Source organism: Protopterus annectens, chromosome 1.part0, assembly GCF_019279795.1.
Source record: "Protopterus annectens isolate FY-2018-M chromosome 1.part0, PAN1.0, whole genome shotgun sequence".
NCBI lineage: Eukaryota > Metazoa > Chordata > Ceratodontiformes > Protopteridae > Protopterus > Protopterus annectens.
In genome coordinates this window covers 647,777,693-647,796,295 of record NC_056725.1, presented here as the reverse complement: position 1 = coordinate 647,796,295, position 18,603 = coordinate 647,777,693, and the positions used below count along the sequence as shown (strand labels likewise).

The window sequence follows — 18,603 nt, the reverse complement described above, 5'->3', positions numbered from 1 at the left end:
ATGCAGCAACATTTTGTGGGCTATTAAGAGAGCAGTTAAATGTTTGATTCACAGACATGTAAATTAGTTGCTAATGAGTTTTTGCTCAATGCAATTATTTTGTGTTTCTGAGCTACCTTTTATGACTGCTGTGCTAATAGAGCTCACTAACAAAGCATTAGTAGTGCTACAGCAATAATTTCTAGTAATACCCCCATGGTGTGCTACTGTTTTGTAGGCCATAGTCAGTACATCTGTGCCTTTGTTTTAACTTATAGTAACTGTCTAAAGAAAGCAATACATTACTACATTATGCAATACAATGATAGTGACTACACACTGAGCACAGTATCACTATCTTCACTTATCCATGAGAAGGAGGTTGAGATGAGGTGGAACAAAAGTAGTGATATGCATTAAGAAAGGTACTAAATGTATTTTTAAAATAGACAAAGTAAGATTTATGAATGTGTGATGGAAGTGATAAGAGGCCTACAGGCAAACATAGCCCTTTGTCTGCATAATGTGGCTTTCATGAGACACATTTTAGGAGTATTAAGGGAAAATATCACCATATCATTACTGATGCTCATTGCTCAGTCTTAGTAGTATGACAGTGATAATAAGCAAATTAAAGGCAGGAAAGAGATGTCATAACATGCAATATATGAAAAAAAAACATATAATTTTTTAATGCAGTCTGTGTTGTTATAAATTACAGTGTATGTCTTTTTTCTAATTCTACTAAACTAGTTTATAATATGAACATAAAAAATTGCCCTTGTGTGACATCCCTCCTCTGTGCCAGTGATCAGGGAGCCTCAGTCCTCACCATTGGCACCAGTGGGGAATGGTCACTGTGAGAAAAATAGACACACACAGTATTTTTAGATGCAGCCCTCTGCACCAAGTACAATTTCCCTTAAGAGCACAAAGAGAATACACACACCAGTCCTGGGGCTGGGATTTCTCTCCAGGCCCCAAATAAGACTCACCACTAACCACTATAGAGCTAAGTCCTTAGCCAGGTATTCCAAACCAAGTCCTCTACCATCATCTCTGTGAAATCAGTGATCTCAATGTCCCTGTTCAAAGTAGCTGTCACACAACTCTCTTTGAGATTTGATTTTCACACACACTCACTTGGGAGAGGTTGGCACAGCTTAACCACTCTACCACCTTCACCCAGACTATAAGGAAGATTTCCTGCCACCAGAACACCCAAAGCCAGCTACTTTAAGGTTCTAACCAGGGTACTCAATTACACTAGTAAAATTAATACTTAGACAAATGGTAGTATTTAACCAAGCAGCAAGACTTTCAGAAACGTGGAAACACTGTGCCACTAAATAAATGCAAGTACTCTCAAAGGTTAAATATTTTTGTAAAGACCAGCCACAATGAAAGGTTTAGATTTATCTAATAAATAATAAAAACATGAAAATACTGAGTATCTATTTACAATAAACACCAGAGTTTCAACCACAGAAAAAAAAACACAGCTGAAAAGACTCAGATAGATAAAGAAAAAAACAACATTTAGCTAATCTCACTATATATTTTATAACTGACTGAAGAATTATTTTTCATTAGTTAGTTACTAAAGCGAGGCAAGATGAAAGTAAATGAGCAACTTGTCAGGTCCAAAAACAGAGTGCACTCCTCACATCTCTCACTAGTATTCAAATCCAATTTCAGTGCTGGCTACATAATGATATCACATCTGGTCACCTGACTCTGTGGTTCCCCGACTACCCTCTCACTAGAAACTGAGCCAAGATTTGGAACTGATGTGTCATAATATATACATAGAACTTTAGCTAAGGTTTATTACAGCATCTGGAAACTGTAAAACAATTCCAACACTTCCATCCTTGCTACAGAAACTAACAAGCCATTCATTGGCAGCCCAGGGTAGCAATTAGTTTACCACTAAGAACAATAAAGCAGGATCCCGGCCCAGGCTTTTCACAGACATTGCGTCTGTGACTACATTCAGAACTGTGAGATAAAATCCTTATGGCCTAAATCAAGTAATTTAATTTCAGGCTATTTTTCTTAATGTTAGCTGTGCTGGGCTTAACCCCTTCCATTCTAGTATCCTCTGTTAAAATATATACATTTCCTCAGTTATAGTTTAAGTCAGTCTGACTCACATGTATATTTCTATCTGTCCAGCAGGACCCACTGTTGATACATTTTTAACACAAGCAACTTTATAAATATATATTTTTAACACAAGCATCTGTACAAATCAGCTTGATATTCTAATGACATATAATTCTTTACAAAACTCCAGATATCTATGCCGGCATATGTCACAAATGCACTGTCCTACTCCCCTTGGTACATCTGATACTACGTCACATCATCACAACTTGTATGACCAAAGATCAACAAACTTCAAAGAAAAGTGAAGTCCTTTTGTAAATAGAAAACACTACTTTCTTAGCGTTAAATGCATTGCATGTATTCATAACCTTCCCAATATGCCTTTGTGTTCTGATCCCTTGTAATCTTATCTAAGATTTTGCTTTTATGAATGTTGACATTCATACGACCCCAGATCAATGAAGAATGAGGAAGTTAGTGGCATACTCCAAATTCCAAGAAATAAGATTTCCTTCTAAGCACATTTTCTGTGCCATTTATTCATCAGGTTATTAATACCTAATGAGGGAATGTTTATATGTTTATCACTGGCATATAATGTGATGAAATGTTAATTGCACAACGTGCATACACTGATGTCACTTTGTTAACCAAAGTAATACATGATATAAACTGCTAATGATATTTCTTTCCATGCTGACAGACAGTATGTTTCTAAACCCATAATCATCACAGTTATATCTGGCATAACTCTGTCAAGAAAGGAAACTAGTTGATTGGACTAGAGTTTTGCACATCCAAATAAGCCATATTCATGCATTTGTTAAAAACTAATCATGTGGAATTGACTGAAATGTAGTTTACTGCGTAAAGTCTGGATTAATCAAATGTCTCATATCATTGTTTTCTGATAAAAGAATTCCCCAGCAAGATTATATATGTTTTTATGAAATTGTGTGATATGGGGGAATGCTTTCTCTTCAGTGGTCAACACCAATCAAATTGGAATGACCAGGTCTAAGTCCTCTACCAGAACTGTACTTTTTTCATTCTAAGTTAGTGGCTGACTATGGAGGGAGGAGACAGACTGTGGAAAAATAAGGCATTGCTGACCAGTATGAAGACAGAATGCTTATCTTAAGTAGGTGAGTTTGATGTTGGTCAAATATTTAATATACTTCATGTGGAGATGAGGTTAGTCCTCTCAGGATCACAAGCTCTATTAGCTAATAAGAATAAACATTCATACATGTTATATTTAGCGGACTTTAAAATGGTTTGGCACCTTGTTTAAATTGGCAACAGTTCAGGAAAGATCAGACATTCTAAGAAGTATATTCTACACTCTGGGTAATTTGTGTGATACAAAATATATCAATAACATATACAACATATAAATAATATAAATAGCATGGATATGTGTAATAAAAAATATATTAAATAAGAAAAATTGTATATACTTTATTTGTAACTACTGCCGCTGTTAATTCTGAGCCTTCTGTCCTTTAGAAAACATTTAATATTAATAATTTCATTCAAGCCTGGGAAGCTATCAGCTTTCAAATTAATCTGCTATATAACTTCTTTCTTTTCTAAGAAATTCTTACAATCACCTCCCCTTCTGTTATCTAAGACATGCTCTAGAACACAAAAACAAGATTTTTTGAATTTAGCACAGACTAGGCTATGCTTGTATAAAGCATTGCTAATGTTTTTTTTTTCTTTTTGATGGCATATAAATGTTATTTTGTTCCTTTATTGAGTGCTCTGGTAGTCATTCCTATATAGAATGCTTCCCACCATGTAAAGACACTCACATAAATAATCCCATTGGTAGTACATGTAAACCTTCCTGAGACCATAATAGTCTTGTCCAAGAGTGGTAACAGAATGAAGCTCCCTTCATTGATAAGCCTTTAGGCACTACAAAAACACACTTGTAAGTACCCCTAGGTTTATCAGAAATGGCTGCTATCCACAAAGTATTGTCATGTTGTAATAACATTTTCAGCACACATTTTTCTTGTACACAAAAGAAAGCTTGTCTCCTCCTGCTTTGTACAAATTAGCATTGCCCTTTAAATTACTCCAGATATCACAAATACATTTTTTGTATCACTAAGTTATCAACTGACATATCTAAGATGAAAACTAACATGTTGTTTATAGCAGAATAATTGTTGGCACACTTGGCTTTGACTAAGGACTGGGGTAATATGGGGACAAAAATGTGTTTCTCTTGTTGATTATTTCTGTAGCACTAGATGGCAATCTAGATTGTTTATAACCTCTTTCTAAACACTCTTTCTAAACAAAGGATGTACAGCAATTTAATTGTTGGCAAGTGCATTTTAATGAAGGTTTGAATGATGTTTTTGCATGTCTTGGTATGATTCTGCTTTAAGAAACTTTTAATTGTTTTTACAGAACAATTGAATGTGGCTTTTCATTGAAGCATGGTTGGGCACTATGTGTAAGTGTTTGTTCTGATGAAGTCTTTTATGGATGAAAAGCAAAGATAATAAAGTTGTGGTACACTTAAAGTTGACTACAGTTCTCTCCTGATATATTACTGTGATTTGTGCTTTGATTATTATGGAAGGTTTTAAAGGTAGTAATGAACCTCTAATAATCCTGTAAGAAATATTAAACAAATCAAGGGGATTAACTGTGATACTGAAATATACTGTCATGCATGATTGACAGCACAGTGATGCAGTGGTTAACATTGTCACCTCACAGCAAGAGGTGCTTCAATTTGATTCTCAGCTGGGGTGCCTTGTCTGTGGAGTGTGCATATCCTCCTTGCATTCATGTGGGTTTCCTCAAGGTGCTCCGGTTTCCTCCCACATTACAAAAACATGTCTCTGGAGCATTTCTCTCTGGGCCTCCACTGAAAACTGACTCGTTCCAAGTCAGACTTTCCCAGTAAACTAATTTAAAATAAAGAAGATTTTAGCAACAAATGTATGTAGAGAGCAAAATTAAAACCATTGTTAGAATGCACTTGTGTTGCTGCCCTAGTGAGTATGTGCCTGTCCTCTGTAACTGGTAAAATACTTTTTTTGGTGACACAGAAAGATATAAAATATCTAAAATAAGACATGTAGTGCTTCATTGCACCTAGCTGTGCTTCAGATATGTAAATGAGCTGCTCAGCAGCTGTCCAAGTTGTCCTAACCGTGCGGTGTCTGTAAGATACTCAATGCACAGGCACAAATCCATGCCATCCTCTTGCCCCTAGGGGCCATATATTGGGTAAAATTGAGTTATATTGGCTAGGCCTAGTAATTTCCTATGAACCTATGAACTGAAATCATGCAAGTAGACCCACGTGTGCAGTGAAACTCAGAAGCACAAAGTATAGTACACAGACTGCTTGCATGCTGCACTTTGAACTTAGGCTAAGATACTTCAAGTATGAAGTCTAGTAGATTGCCAGAGGACTAAAGCTCACAGCTGTTTATGAGCTACTTCCTGTGTCCAAAGTACAGGGATTGATTCCTACCACCCACATTTGCATATTGCATGACTCTGAGGAAGTCACTTAGTCAGTCATTGTTCCCAAGCTGCTCCTGAAAAGGGACAATTGTGCCCAGTGGGCTTACCTGGTCAGGAAATAGGTAAAGTAAAGCAGTACATGTATTAGCTAGGGTGCACATATTAGTGTGTCCCTTTGCAGAATGGCACCATGAGACATGGAAAGTTAAGTACCTATATAATATTTGCATATGCACTGTTACAGTGACCACTGTTTGATGCATAAAAGGACAGGAAAGGGTTACTCAGAAAAGTAGGGAAAAGAGGAAAAGGAAGCAGAGGATCAGACAAAATGACAACAAACAGTAATGTACATGCTAGATGTGAAGAATGGCACTATGATAGAATCAAACAGGGTGAAGAGAGACAAACAGAGAGCAGACAAATGGTGAATGACAGGGTTGGACAATGCACTAATCGTGGAGCAGGACTCAAGACAGAAGAGATCATACAGGGCTCCAGAGAGGGGTGGGTATAACAACTTGGTGTGTCATATCCCATCCCAGCCTAGAAGGACATTTCAGGGATCCATCACCGTGAGATATCTCAGAGCATTTGGTGGTATGGGCCTCATCCTCCCCTGGTGATCTATTGGTGAGGTCCCATGGGTCGACTGAATCTGAAATCTATACTGGGAGGTTCTCCCTCTGGACCAACAAGACTGCTGTATAATCTAACAGTCCATTAGTCAATCTTCATTAAATAAAAAATAAATAAAAATTAAGTGCTTTTGTTTTCTTGTGTTTGAGACTTCATCAGAACTGAAAAGTATACACAACAATGAAATTAAATATCCATGACATCAAATCATGTGAACACCACTTCATCACGTGACAAGATTTTAAAATATGTGAACTTATATAACATAAATCTGTGTCACTATTTTAAAATGCATTAAAAACTTATTTAAAAAAATATTAAACTTGTTTTATAAATCACCAACTATTTTAAAATAGAAAAAACTATGTTTTAGAATACTTTGCATGATTGTGTATTTATTTATGCCCAGGGAAAATCTACCCTTGATCTTTTCTGCCAATAGCTCTATTCATTCAGTGGAATGATAGGGCATACTGCAGCCTTTTTGGTTCTTAAACTAAATAACAAAAAAATATTGCAATAAGGACATGTCAGACACACATCGCACAATGTATTTGGCTTTTTGGCTTTAATACTAGAAGACATACTTTAACCATTGTATTTAATAGCAATGAGAAGAACACCAAGGTAAACAGTATAAGTACTTAAATAATGTGACATACAGGTGTAAGCTGCAGACGAGTAGGTGCAAAGGCGAGAAGAGGTGAAAGTTAAGTAAACTGGTTGATATACAAGGCATGACAGAGTGAACAAATTTTTGAGAAATATGATGGTGTGTGAGAATTAGCAGTATCTCTGGACAAAATACATATTCTCTTCTGGAGTTTCTCCACTGTCTTTTCAAGTAGATTTTTTACCCTTATAGCAGTTGGAACAATAGCCACTGCATAGCATGCATGGCTATAGAACCTAATGGATTGACCTATTTATCATTTCAGCATTGTTTTTGAATATGCAACTTAGCCATGCATCCTAAGTCAAAGAATGGCTATTAAGTTTGTCTGAACAATTTTAATTAACTCTTTTTTGATTTCATCACATAGTTTTTTTTTAACTGATGCATTGTTTTACTCTGAAACTAAACTTTATTCATTTTGATTATTTGTTTCTGTGAACTCTGTTTTCAGCAACTATGATTTATTTTATTTTACTTATGTGTTAATTGGGTTACTGGACTGCCACAATGGAATTTTCAGCCATGACCATGGCTATAAGCAATATATTACAACTAGTAATATGTAATAACAGGAACAGTAGCTGCAGAATGGAACACTTTGTATTTTATGAATTTTAAAAAGCAGCTATCAGAAATCATCTGAATGTTTACCCTTAAATTTATACTAGGATGTACAGGCCTCACTCTTATTGAAAAGGGTACAACTTCAGGGCGGTTACTGACAAGGTACACATTGCTTCTGGTCCAACTACCTTGTGTATGTTATGATCCTATTATCTTATTTGTAGAAAATCACACTTTCCAATTCTGCAATCAGTCAGTAGTCAACACTGCTTAGGATAGTATAATGTAGAAGACAATATAAAAATAAGAAAAAGAGACAAGGGAAAGCATTGGGAGAAGGGAACAAATGGGGTCTGCCTAATGCATCAATTAAACAAATAATAAGGAATATCTCACTAAAAGGATGACCCTGTTTATGAGACATGTCAACAAAGGGTTAATTAATATAAGCACTTCATCAATAGGCTTAAATGCTTCTTCAAAGCATGAATGCTTTCTTCATTCTCTTGTTATGTTTAAGCTTAACTTCAACTAAAATGTTATATGATACAAAAGAAACACCAGATCTGGGAGAACACCTGGCTGGATTTCAGCAAGCAAACCAGTATATCTGGGATGACCTTATCAAGCGAAATAAAAACAGGGATAATATTGCATAAGGGAAATTACATATGGCAAAAGAGAGATATTAAGAAATTTACTTCAAGTACAGGTGTTGATTGGATTGTGAATTTAAAAAATAGCTTGCAGAAATCATAAGGAACAAGGAAGTAGAATTCAGAATAAATGAGGGATCAGAGATAGCATGTAAAATATGAAATATGGATAGCAGTAAACAAGTGGATTGTGGGAGACTGTATGTGTGTGCATGTATATATATTTACATGTGTTTGTGTGTGTAAATGTGTGGATGTGTTTTCCTCACCAATGGTCAAAGTGGACAGTGTGTAATTAGTTGAGGCTTAACTCTTTGGTCCTGAATCTTTGATATAAAATTTCATCTAGGGTATGCGTCATTCTGTGTCTTAATCTGTAAGGCTGCTATTGTAGAATTTAATGACTTGATCCTTTTCAAGATTTTTTTCCTTTCCTCATGGTTGCACACCTACACAGTTAATTACTTCCTCCTTACTCATCCTGGTGAGAGGGACATAAGTGTGTCTCACAATGGAGTCTTCAATGACCAGAATGCTGTGTTGAATTGTGCGATGGCTTGCCTTATGAGCTTAGAAGCAGAGGATCCTTGAGATGGAGTAGTAGGTGCTGATGTGGGTGTTGTTTTGAAAGAGTGCATTCTTGGCTGCTCAGGGTATTTGTTATGTGTACTTTGTCTAGGAGGTCTCTGGGGTTTAGGAAGATTACATTTAACTGCCTCAGCATATGTAGATCTATGTATCTTCTTTGAATTGTGAGTGATGGGTGCAGTGTGTGTACTACTGACAACCTAACAGATATTAGGACAACTTTTATGTGGGAGCTTTGCCTCCAGTGACATTATGTAAATAAATCTGTCACATACCACATCAGTGTGTTTGAGAATTAACTAGTTGTCAGTAAATATTAGGCAATTTATACATTGCATCAGGATGCTCATATCCACCAAGCTGGTAACAGAGATAGTGAGAAAGTTCATATCCATGGCAACAGGCCTTTTTTATTGATTAGATGTTTGGAGTGAGAATATAAATTACTGTGAAGAGTACCTGGTTTGCAGCTCTGGGGGCAGTACTTGTCACTGCAAACTAGCTGCCATGTGTAAAACTAGGTACTGGAGAAATTTAAAGGGTGCTTTTACAGGAAAAATGTCAAAAGTGTGTGCATTTATACAGGCACTGCCAAACACTTGAGGGGAGACTAATTAGTAGACCCTTATGATTTATGGATGAAGTGTTTAGGGAGATATTCTGATATTAGGTGAGACAGCAGCAAATCTAGCAGTACTTACTAAAAAGAAACAATTAGCTTTGTCAAGAATGATGGAAAGATGGGATTCCTGAATGGCTGCTGTCTGGCTACTACTAGTGCTGGTTTCACCACAGCTTCACACTGTTGAGATACAATGCTCCTTTGCTTCTTCTATAATCAGATGAGAAGCAGGCCACAGGCTCTTTACATACATACATACATACATACATACATACAAATATTTCAAGCACGGGCTTTAATGCCCTTCTAGCCTGCCAATATACAAAAACACTTGTTCCCATAATAAGTGTCCAGACTGTTCTTAAAAAAATCTAAATTAGTACTTGTTTTAATATAATTTGGTAGTCTGTTCCAAGCATCAGCTACTCTGTCAGAGTACCAATTAGTACACTTCTCATTCCTATAGAATCATCTAGATAGGTTGTCTGATGATTCTCTAGTACTTTTTCATAACCCCAAACATTCCCAGAGGTAGTTGTCCCTAAATGCCCTCTATAACCGAATAAGATCTCCTCTTAGATATCTGTAAGAGACACTGTACAAGTTCAGATATTTTAGTCTTTCATAATAACTTAGATTTTCACATCCATGGATGCCCTTGGTATATTTCTGCTGTACTCCTTCCAGATTACTCATGCTTGTTTTCCTATAGGGTTTCTATATTGTTATTCCATACTCAAGTTTGGATCGAATGTAACTAATAAACAATGACTTCATCATTTTAGATTTCCCAGAATTTATAAATCTTTTATACAACCTATAGGTCTATAACTATCATTAACCAATTGGTTGATATGATTAGGAAAACTCACAGGTGAATCTACTCATTCACCCAGGTCCTTAAATGAGTCTGCAATTTCAATCACTGTGTGCTGTATTAAATATTCACATTTCAGTTTATGCCTCCCAAATCTAATATGCTTAGTTTTGATGTATTTATCAGCATATTATTCTCCTGTGCCCAAATGGTCAATTCAGTCAAGTTATTTTGCAGGCATGCCTTATCTGTAACACATGTAATCAGTTTACCCAATTTCAGGTCATATGCATATAGACTGTAGAACACCTCAGATGAAAACGTTAGGTCTGAAAGATACAGTCTATTCAAATAAGGCCCTAGGACAGGGCCTTGTGGGATACTCTGACTGTAACCAAGGATTTCACCTGTCCAGTTGCTGTATGATACTTGCCATGTCCTATTTTTAAGCATGCATCTATCCATCTTATCAAGTATACATCAATATCTCGTTGTACTAATTTATTGATCAGTGTTTTGTGTATGACCTTGTCAAATGCTGAAGTTAAATCTATATAAATTACACCACATGACAATTTTTCATTCTCAGCTGTTATTATAGTGTTATAGAACATCATGTTACAGGTGGTAAGAGATCTGTTTTCAACATATGCATGGTGATATATGGTTTCAAGTCCCAGCCTATCCAGTTCTGACAATAACTTATCCAATATTGCCTTCTCCGTTATTTTTCTACAACATGAAAGTAGACTTAAGAGTCTATATGACTCTGGGTTTGTCCTACTCCCCTTTCACTTAAAGACAGGTTCAATAAGGACATGTCTCCAATCCTGAGGAATCTCCCCATATTTATATGACCTAGTGAAAAATAGATATAATGGTACTGTAAGTTCTTGCTGAAGTATTCTCAGGTCATTGTTACTAATGCTGTCACCTTCCTGTGCTTTGTTTGGATCCAGTTTACGTAGTTCTTTTTCAATATAATCTAAATTGATTCCAGTATCTTGGGTTACCTCATGTCACTAGGACAACTTATCACCACTTTTGTGGAGCCAAACTGTTTTGCATTAGATTTTGTGAATATATCTGTAATCTGTTATGTCTGAGAATAAATTTTAGAATCTGCATACAGTTTGTCAATTTGTGTGCCTTTACTCCTACCACATCTTATGTATCTTTAAAAAGGTTTCCAATTGCATTAAGTATCTTTGTATAAATTTTCTTCAATTCTTTTCTTAATCATGTCTTTTTGTGATAAACAGTCTTGTCCCCGATGATGCAAGGGTCTGTAGGCTTGCTGTAGCTTCTTCCTGGTAGATACCTTGAATAGCAACCAGACCAATCAGAAAGGTCCAACACAGACACTCACTGCCCAATCAGAAGCAATCAGGAATCAATGCAATCAGTTTCTTCTCTCACCAGGAGTAAAATATAAGCACAAATTCCAAGCCGGCACAAAATAAGCAGTTGTTAGGCTTTCTGGTGAGCAAACGTCTGCAAGAAATAATGTCCGTAGGTTTCTTCTTCCACCAAGAGCAAAACAGAAGCATTAACCCCAAGATTACTACTGGGAGGCAGAATGTGGGCTCTACATTAATTGCTGGTCTTGGATGTTGCAGATTTTGAAAGTAAGATGGAAAAATGGGTTAATATCCCAAAACTTACAGTGTACAATAAGCAGTTAGATATGAAAGAGGAGGTAACTTAAGCTTTAGCTATTAAAGTGGAAAGCCACTAATTTTAAAAGGCAAGACAGATTGGAAGGGTGTAGGTGCATTGTATTCTGGCTCTGTGGAGTCCAGTGGGAAGGCCAATAAATTTAAATAGTTGAAGGGGATTGATTTCACATTTTTTTTTATTTCAGACATTCTGTACATAGTTAATAACTCCATGCCTTTCATCACTGTTAATATTTAAACATACTGTCTCTGATTTTATTTTATTTTGTGCACACTTTGTAATTAGTATTTCTAACTTAACAATAGTCTTTGTAATTAGTATTTCGTTTTAAGCTTACAGACTCTGTATACATGTGTACTATTGTTTTATTATATACTGTCTACTGTATTATATTAATTATAATTTAAGCTTTGTTACTGCTTGTGGAGCTTTTCTCCCTGGCCTCCACGGAAAACGGGCTTCTGGCCTGGTCAGACATAACCCAGTTAATAAATGTAATAAATAAATAATGTTGTGCTTATTCACAATACCAATGAAAGAGAAGAGGGAAGGAAATAAATATTCAAATTAACATAAGGTGAAGGCAACTAGAAAAACAGTTGAGTTTAAAAACACAACAGCACCAGAGTGGGAGGGTGGGGGAAATTTTAATTTCTGTGTGACTCACAAGAAACACACCTGTGGTCTCTATCCTAGTTTAAATAAGCATTTAAAAATAAAATACAAGTAAAACACAGGGTAAAGAAAATATAACACAGTATACAAAATAGATGAAGGCCATGAAACAATGCAAAATACAAGAAAAAAAAAGCAAACTAACCTTTCCTTCATAGCAATCTGTGGCAGATTCTAAGTGAGCTTTTCCAGTAAAGCTATACTGTATATGGCTGTACATTATGGACTTTTTCTAGAAAAAGAACTAGGGAGTTTGAATGTGTTCAGAAACAGGTTACAAGGAAAATTTATACCAAAATAGATTAAAAGAGCTTGCACAGGTTTTCCTGCAGGTATAGATGCATGAGGATTGGATTTTTCACTTTATTTAGTTAACTTGCAAATCACAAGGCATATCCTAATTTAAGTAGTAGCAGAATTTGATTTATGTATACAAAATCTCATGAGATGGTTTCCTTTTGTAGTGTGTAGCGCTTAAAAATGTTAGCATAGCTCAGACAAATGTAATTAAAATGCTAAGTAGAAATAATCAAGTGGCTATATCATTCTCCGAGATAACTACAGAAGAAGGGAAATATTGTCTGAAACTAGTATGTTGACTGCTAATGTAACTTTATTTAAAAAAGAGGATGGATAAGTACTTTGGTGAAATTGTTACGGAGTGTACTCAACAAGCAAATTGGGCAATAGCTGAACAAGAATGTATATGATATGATATGATATGATATGATATATGTCATAACAAAACGCTGAAAAGGCTGTTACTATCTGCTTTAACTATAGTTTCAGCACTGATGTATATGAAATGAGAAGCTTAGCTCATCTAGAAATGCATGAATACAATGATCAAATAGTTGAAAATAAAGATAAATAAAAGTAGTCCCTATAACATGGTTCAAGTACATGATGCATTAACTATGTAACAGTTTACTGTACAGCATTCTAGATGCAGAATAGTTTGCTTAATCAGGAGCATGTGTACTTAGCACACTCTGTAAGGAAATTAAAGAAACTAAAAACATTCATTTAATCTCAGTCCAGTTAAAGTCACTCAAAGTCCTTTTTGTTATATGAAAATGTGAAGCTCATATTCACATCCCAGTTAATCATACCAACAGAATGGAAATTCAGAGAAGGATTTATTCAACTGGTATGCACTGTACATGCATGGCCAAATGCAAAGAAAGAAGACAGCAAAATACCAAGTGCAATCCACAAAAATCAGTGCACTGGAGTTACAGGAGTATGTTATTATGTTTCATGTACTCACATGTAGTACATATGTACTCACATAAAACAGAGTACCTGTGTAAATGGCAAACATATTGTAAACACTGCTATATCAAAATTCAAAAACTGTGGTACTAAGAACCAGACTGCATCCATCACCCCATCTTACAAATACAATCAAATACATCAATGGCACATACACATGAATTAATCTCCAAACCAGAATAACCTATGCACAAATAGTGATTTAGACACAGTATACACACTGCAGAAGTTAGGGTATGTAAGAAAAGAGTCCAGAATGCAGAGCTATTCAGCCAAAGTATATAGTACTTCACTAACCAAGGCAATTACCTGACACCTCAAAAGAGCTATTAATGCTGTTTGTGAACTGCCTCCCCCCCAGCAGTATAGAGCAGCAAGGGTAGACTGTACCCAAAGCTATGCCATGAAATACTGATACTACGTATGGCAGAATAATCGTTTTCCATCTGGTAAACCTGAAGGTGTCAGTTAGTGCTGATCTAAATTCATTACTGCAGAATAAGGCAAGATAGCTCAAAGATTTTGTGAATGATTGTGTCCACTGCACTAAAATAGCCATGACAGTTTACACATAGTGCAGCTTTGCCAAGACGTTTTAACCTCGGTACAGACTGGCATCTGCTGCTAACTCTCTTTTGAATCATTAGCTGCATCTGGGCAGCAACAGCATTACCATGTCCACTGCACCTGTCTGCTGCATGTCTATCATACGTGTACATTTACTATAAAACATGAAGCACTGAGCACATGAATCTAGTATCCCACCCTAGCATATGCATTGCTATGTCTTACTCCACTGTCCAGTACTCTGCTATGTAAATGGCATTGTGCACTTGACAGTTAAACAATCCCAGGACAGGCATGTGTGGTGCTTATTCTGATATCTTAAGGTAGTACCACACACCCTGTCTATAACTTCCAAATGATAACTCTGTCATTAGCTTTGTCCTATGTGTATCAAACTTTTGTTTCCTTAACATGGTCGTTTTAGGCAAGATGACACACTGAGGAAACCACTTTACTGTTCCCTGCATTTGCCAAGGCACACTGCCAGTCATATATATGATATTGCTTCTTTTTGTCAGTGCTGATTCTGCCATCCATGCCTGACTGAAACTATAGCTAAATGTATGGGTGGGTGGGTGGCCCTACAGCTCCATTTCATGACTGCAGGCTTCAGAGACTTAATTGGTGCATTGGCTCTACCTCAGGTATGGAGTGCACTGCTGCTCTGGAGACCGTAATAAACTTCTGCTCAGTGCTCTGTATATATCCTTGCTTGGTGTCAGAATGTAATAATAGGCCCTGTGACCATGTTGGTCCTGTGACCAAGACACCATCCACACAACCCCTGGCATGCTACAGGGATGACACCTATAAATTTAGTTATCCATTCTTCATCAGCTGCATAATCAATTGCTTTTTAACCAGATACATAACTTAACAGCACTTAGTTACAATATCTGACCAGGTGTTTATACATTTCAGCTGAAGACACAACAAGTGAAAGCAATAAACCACCAATTAATTTGAAAAGTTATATCGCCTAAAACTGTATTTTTCTCATAAAAGGCTTAACAACTGTTTTATTTCTTTTTATTTTGAATTGTGACCTTCACAACCTCCAGAATTAGTTAATTCAAGTTTCACACTACAATCAAATCTGGCTTTGCGTATCTAATTTCCAAACCAACTTTATTTGAGAATTCCAAAGATACACACACACATACGCACACACATATATGTGTATGTGTGTGTGTGTTTGTGTGTGTGTGTGTGTGTGTGTGTGTGTGTGTGTGTGTGTGTGTGTGTGTGTGTACACACACACACACACACACACACGAGGGACACATTTTTCTCCCACATTTGAAAGTTCTGCCCCTTGTATCTTCCAATGAAAGATATGCAGCCTCCCTTTAAGAAGAAAAGATTAATAGCAACAGTCTTTAGGTCTTTTAGCAGAACATTTGTTTTCAGTGAAATCACATCACTATTCCTATTTGATAAAGTGAATTATCCAACTCATAGTCTGTGATTTACAGTTTGGCATATTAATAGATTTATCCTCCACCCACTCACTTATCTAGTCTTCTTGTTTTTCTATCACAGCATTATATTCATCACATCATGACACTTTCAGTTTTACAATTTAAGCTATGATTTGCAGTCTGTTTCTGTCCACTGACTTTTTCTTGACATCAGTTCCCTGAATTAACTATTAATAAACAGTGAATTCCACTACCCATCTTTTGAACAGCATTGTACCTGAGCTGTGACATCTTTCGCTCTGCCAAACATCACATGATAGCTAGACTTCATGTAGATTTTCCCTGCAGCCTGTAAATTGATACTTTCTTTCCCACCTCAAAATAACAATAAATACATAAATAAGTTAATATGCTTGTGAAATTGTACCGCCTTGAAAGTGATTACCAGTCATTTACTGTTTATCGAGATCCTGTAAGTGCTTTTTTTGTGGAGACTGGGACTGTAGAGCTGGGGGGAGGGGTTGCTTACTGGTGAAGACTGATCACTTGATTTAGATTTGCAGCCACATCATTCACTGCACTCTAGATTCATCTACCCTTTCACTGTCAATCTATGAACCTGGTATCACTCCCAGAGCTTCAGATGTAAGAGACACACAACATAAGGCCCTTTACTGCAATTTTAGAATTACATGATTATGTCGACTTAGAGCTTACGTCTACAAAAGGACCATTTGGTTCTCAGATAGTGTTCTTTCCTTCAGAGCTGAACTTTTTTTATCTCTGCTTTTATAGTTTGTCCTTCATACTGTTCATATGTGCATTTTTAGCACTAAAAAAGTTGGTTTGTAAAAAAAAACATCCAAAACTATTTTCTGAATCATGCATCCACTAAGTGTCAGATAGGCATGAGCTCCACATGACCCTGAAATGGATTATATGAATAATCAGAAAATGAACAAATGAATGAACTTACTTACTTTGTATTGTTTGCAGTGGGATGCTATGAAAATCATAAATATGGGGAAGCTGAAAAGAAAACAAAAGGTTATTAAAGGGAAAATCTCTATTTGGCAAAAAAATTACCCAGTGTTCAGAGCTAAGACCATATACATTTTTATTTAAGCTAGTGCAGAGGGTCTAACCCATCAAAAATGTATCTGTTTTTACAGGTTTGAAGATCACATAGTTAGGGGATATCCTTTTATGACAGTGGATGCTGCAAAAATAACTTTGAGGATCTTTCAACCATCATTCACCTTCATACACATTCAAGTTTATCATTTATAAATACATCATCAATGCATGTTTATTTTTCTACCAGTTGTCATTGGTATGTTGTTTTTTCAGTAGCCTTAACACAAACTGTCCTAGCTTTTCATACTAGAAACTCTTGAATACTAACTGAATCATCTACTTATCAAACAGTCAGCCCATCATGGCTTCATAGATGCAGGTATCATACATTGGTATCAATCTATTTTACGCTTTTCTAAGTAGTGAGAAATTTACAACTTATAAGGCGTGCTTACAAAGGTGACAGAGATGTTTAGCAGTGGGGGAAGAGGCCTTAGATAACATATTCATGACAGTGAACTGTTCCTTCTTCTGCAGATTGTTGTTATAGACTTTAGACTAGGTTAAGCTCTCTTCCAATTCATTTTGTTGCCCTATACTGTTTTATCCACATATGTAAATTAAATTTGACTTTGTTTCATTTATTCTTTGTGCTTATAATATCCTCATTGCCACAAGAGGTAAATATGCTACACTCCTGGTCAACTGCTATAATGGTTTAGTCTGTTCTTGTCGCCTATTCTGATTTTTGTAATGTTAATGAATTGTGTCGGTTTTAATAAATGCTAAATATTCTTTCATTGAAATTTATTTGATTATGTAGTTATCCACATTTTCTAATAGTCAGGTAAAGCCCCAGTGCACAGTTGTTTATGTTCACAGACATTAGGGGAACTTTAGCCTGGTTAAGTGCTCAAATGGCTTACACATCAAAAACGTACATTGACATATGTGCACTGTATATTATATATTATATAGATAGTATATAAACACATATATGTGAGTAAATGCATTTGCAAGTCTGCTACAATTTTTGCATGTTAACTGCATAAATATTACAAGTACCCAAGGGTTTATATTTTACTTACTTTTCTATTAGAAACAGGTGACTGTGTCAAGTGCCCTGAAAATTATTGGTCCAACTCCCAGAAAGATGTCTGCATTCCGAAGTATATGGAGTTCCTTTCATATGAAGAACCCTTGGGTGCATCATTGGCTACAATTAGCACAGTTCTTTCTCTTGTCCCTTTGGCTGCTTTATGCATCTTTGTCAGACATCATGATACTCCAGTTGTCAAGGCCAACAACCGTGAAGTCAGTTATTTTCTTCTTCTCAGTATGGTGTTGTGTTTCCTCTGTGCCCTTCTTTTTATTGGACGCCCAAGAAATGAAAACTGCATTTTCCGCCAAACTGCTTTTGGTGTATTCTTTACTCTATGTGTTTCCTCAGTATTGGCTAAAACTATTACAGTGGTCATTGCCTTCAAAGCTACAAAACCAGGCAGCAAACTGCAAAAATGGATGGCGTCCAGAACTTCTTTTTTGATAATTATTTTTTGCTCATTGTTGCAGGTCGTTGTATGTGTAGCTTGGTTGATAATATCTCCACCTTTTGTAGATATCAACAGGAGCTTTTCATGGAAGCTTATTGTTGAGTGTAATGAAGGTTCATTAGCAATGTTTTATTGCATGTTGGGGTACTTTGGATTTTTAGCCATCATTAGTTTTGTAGCTGCCTTCTTAGCCAGAAATCT

General features: G+C 36.1%; 1 protein-coding gene across 1 annotated transcript in view; it reads left to right on the top strand.

Moving 5' to 3' along the window:
* LOC122793260 (vomeronasal type-2 receptor 1-like) overlaps positions 1-18,603 on the top strand; it is a 298,634-nt gene that overhangs the window by 276,582 nt on the left and 3,449 nt on the right. The window contains exon 6 of the mRNA XM_044061159.1: positions 17,949-18,603. This exon is cut by the window's right edge and continues 225 nt beyond it. Within this exon, the coding sequence (XP_043917094.1) occupies positions 17,949-18,603 (655 nt within the window). The remainder of the gene's footprint in view (positions 1-17,948) is intronic.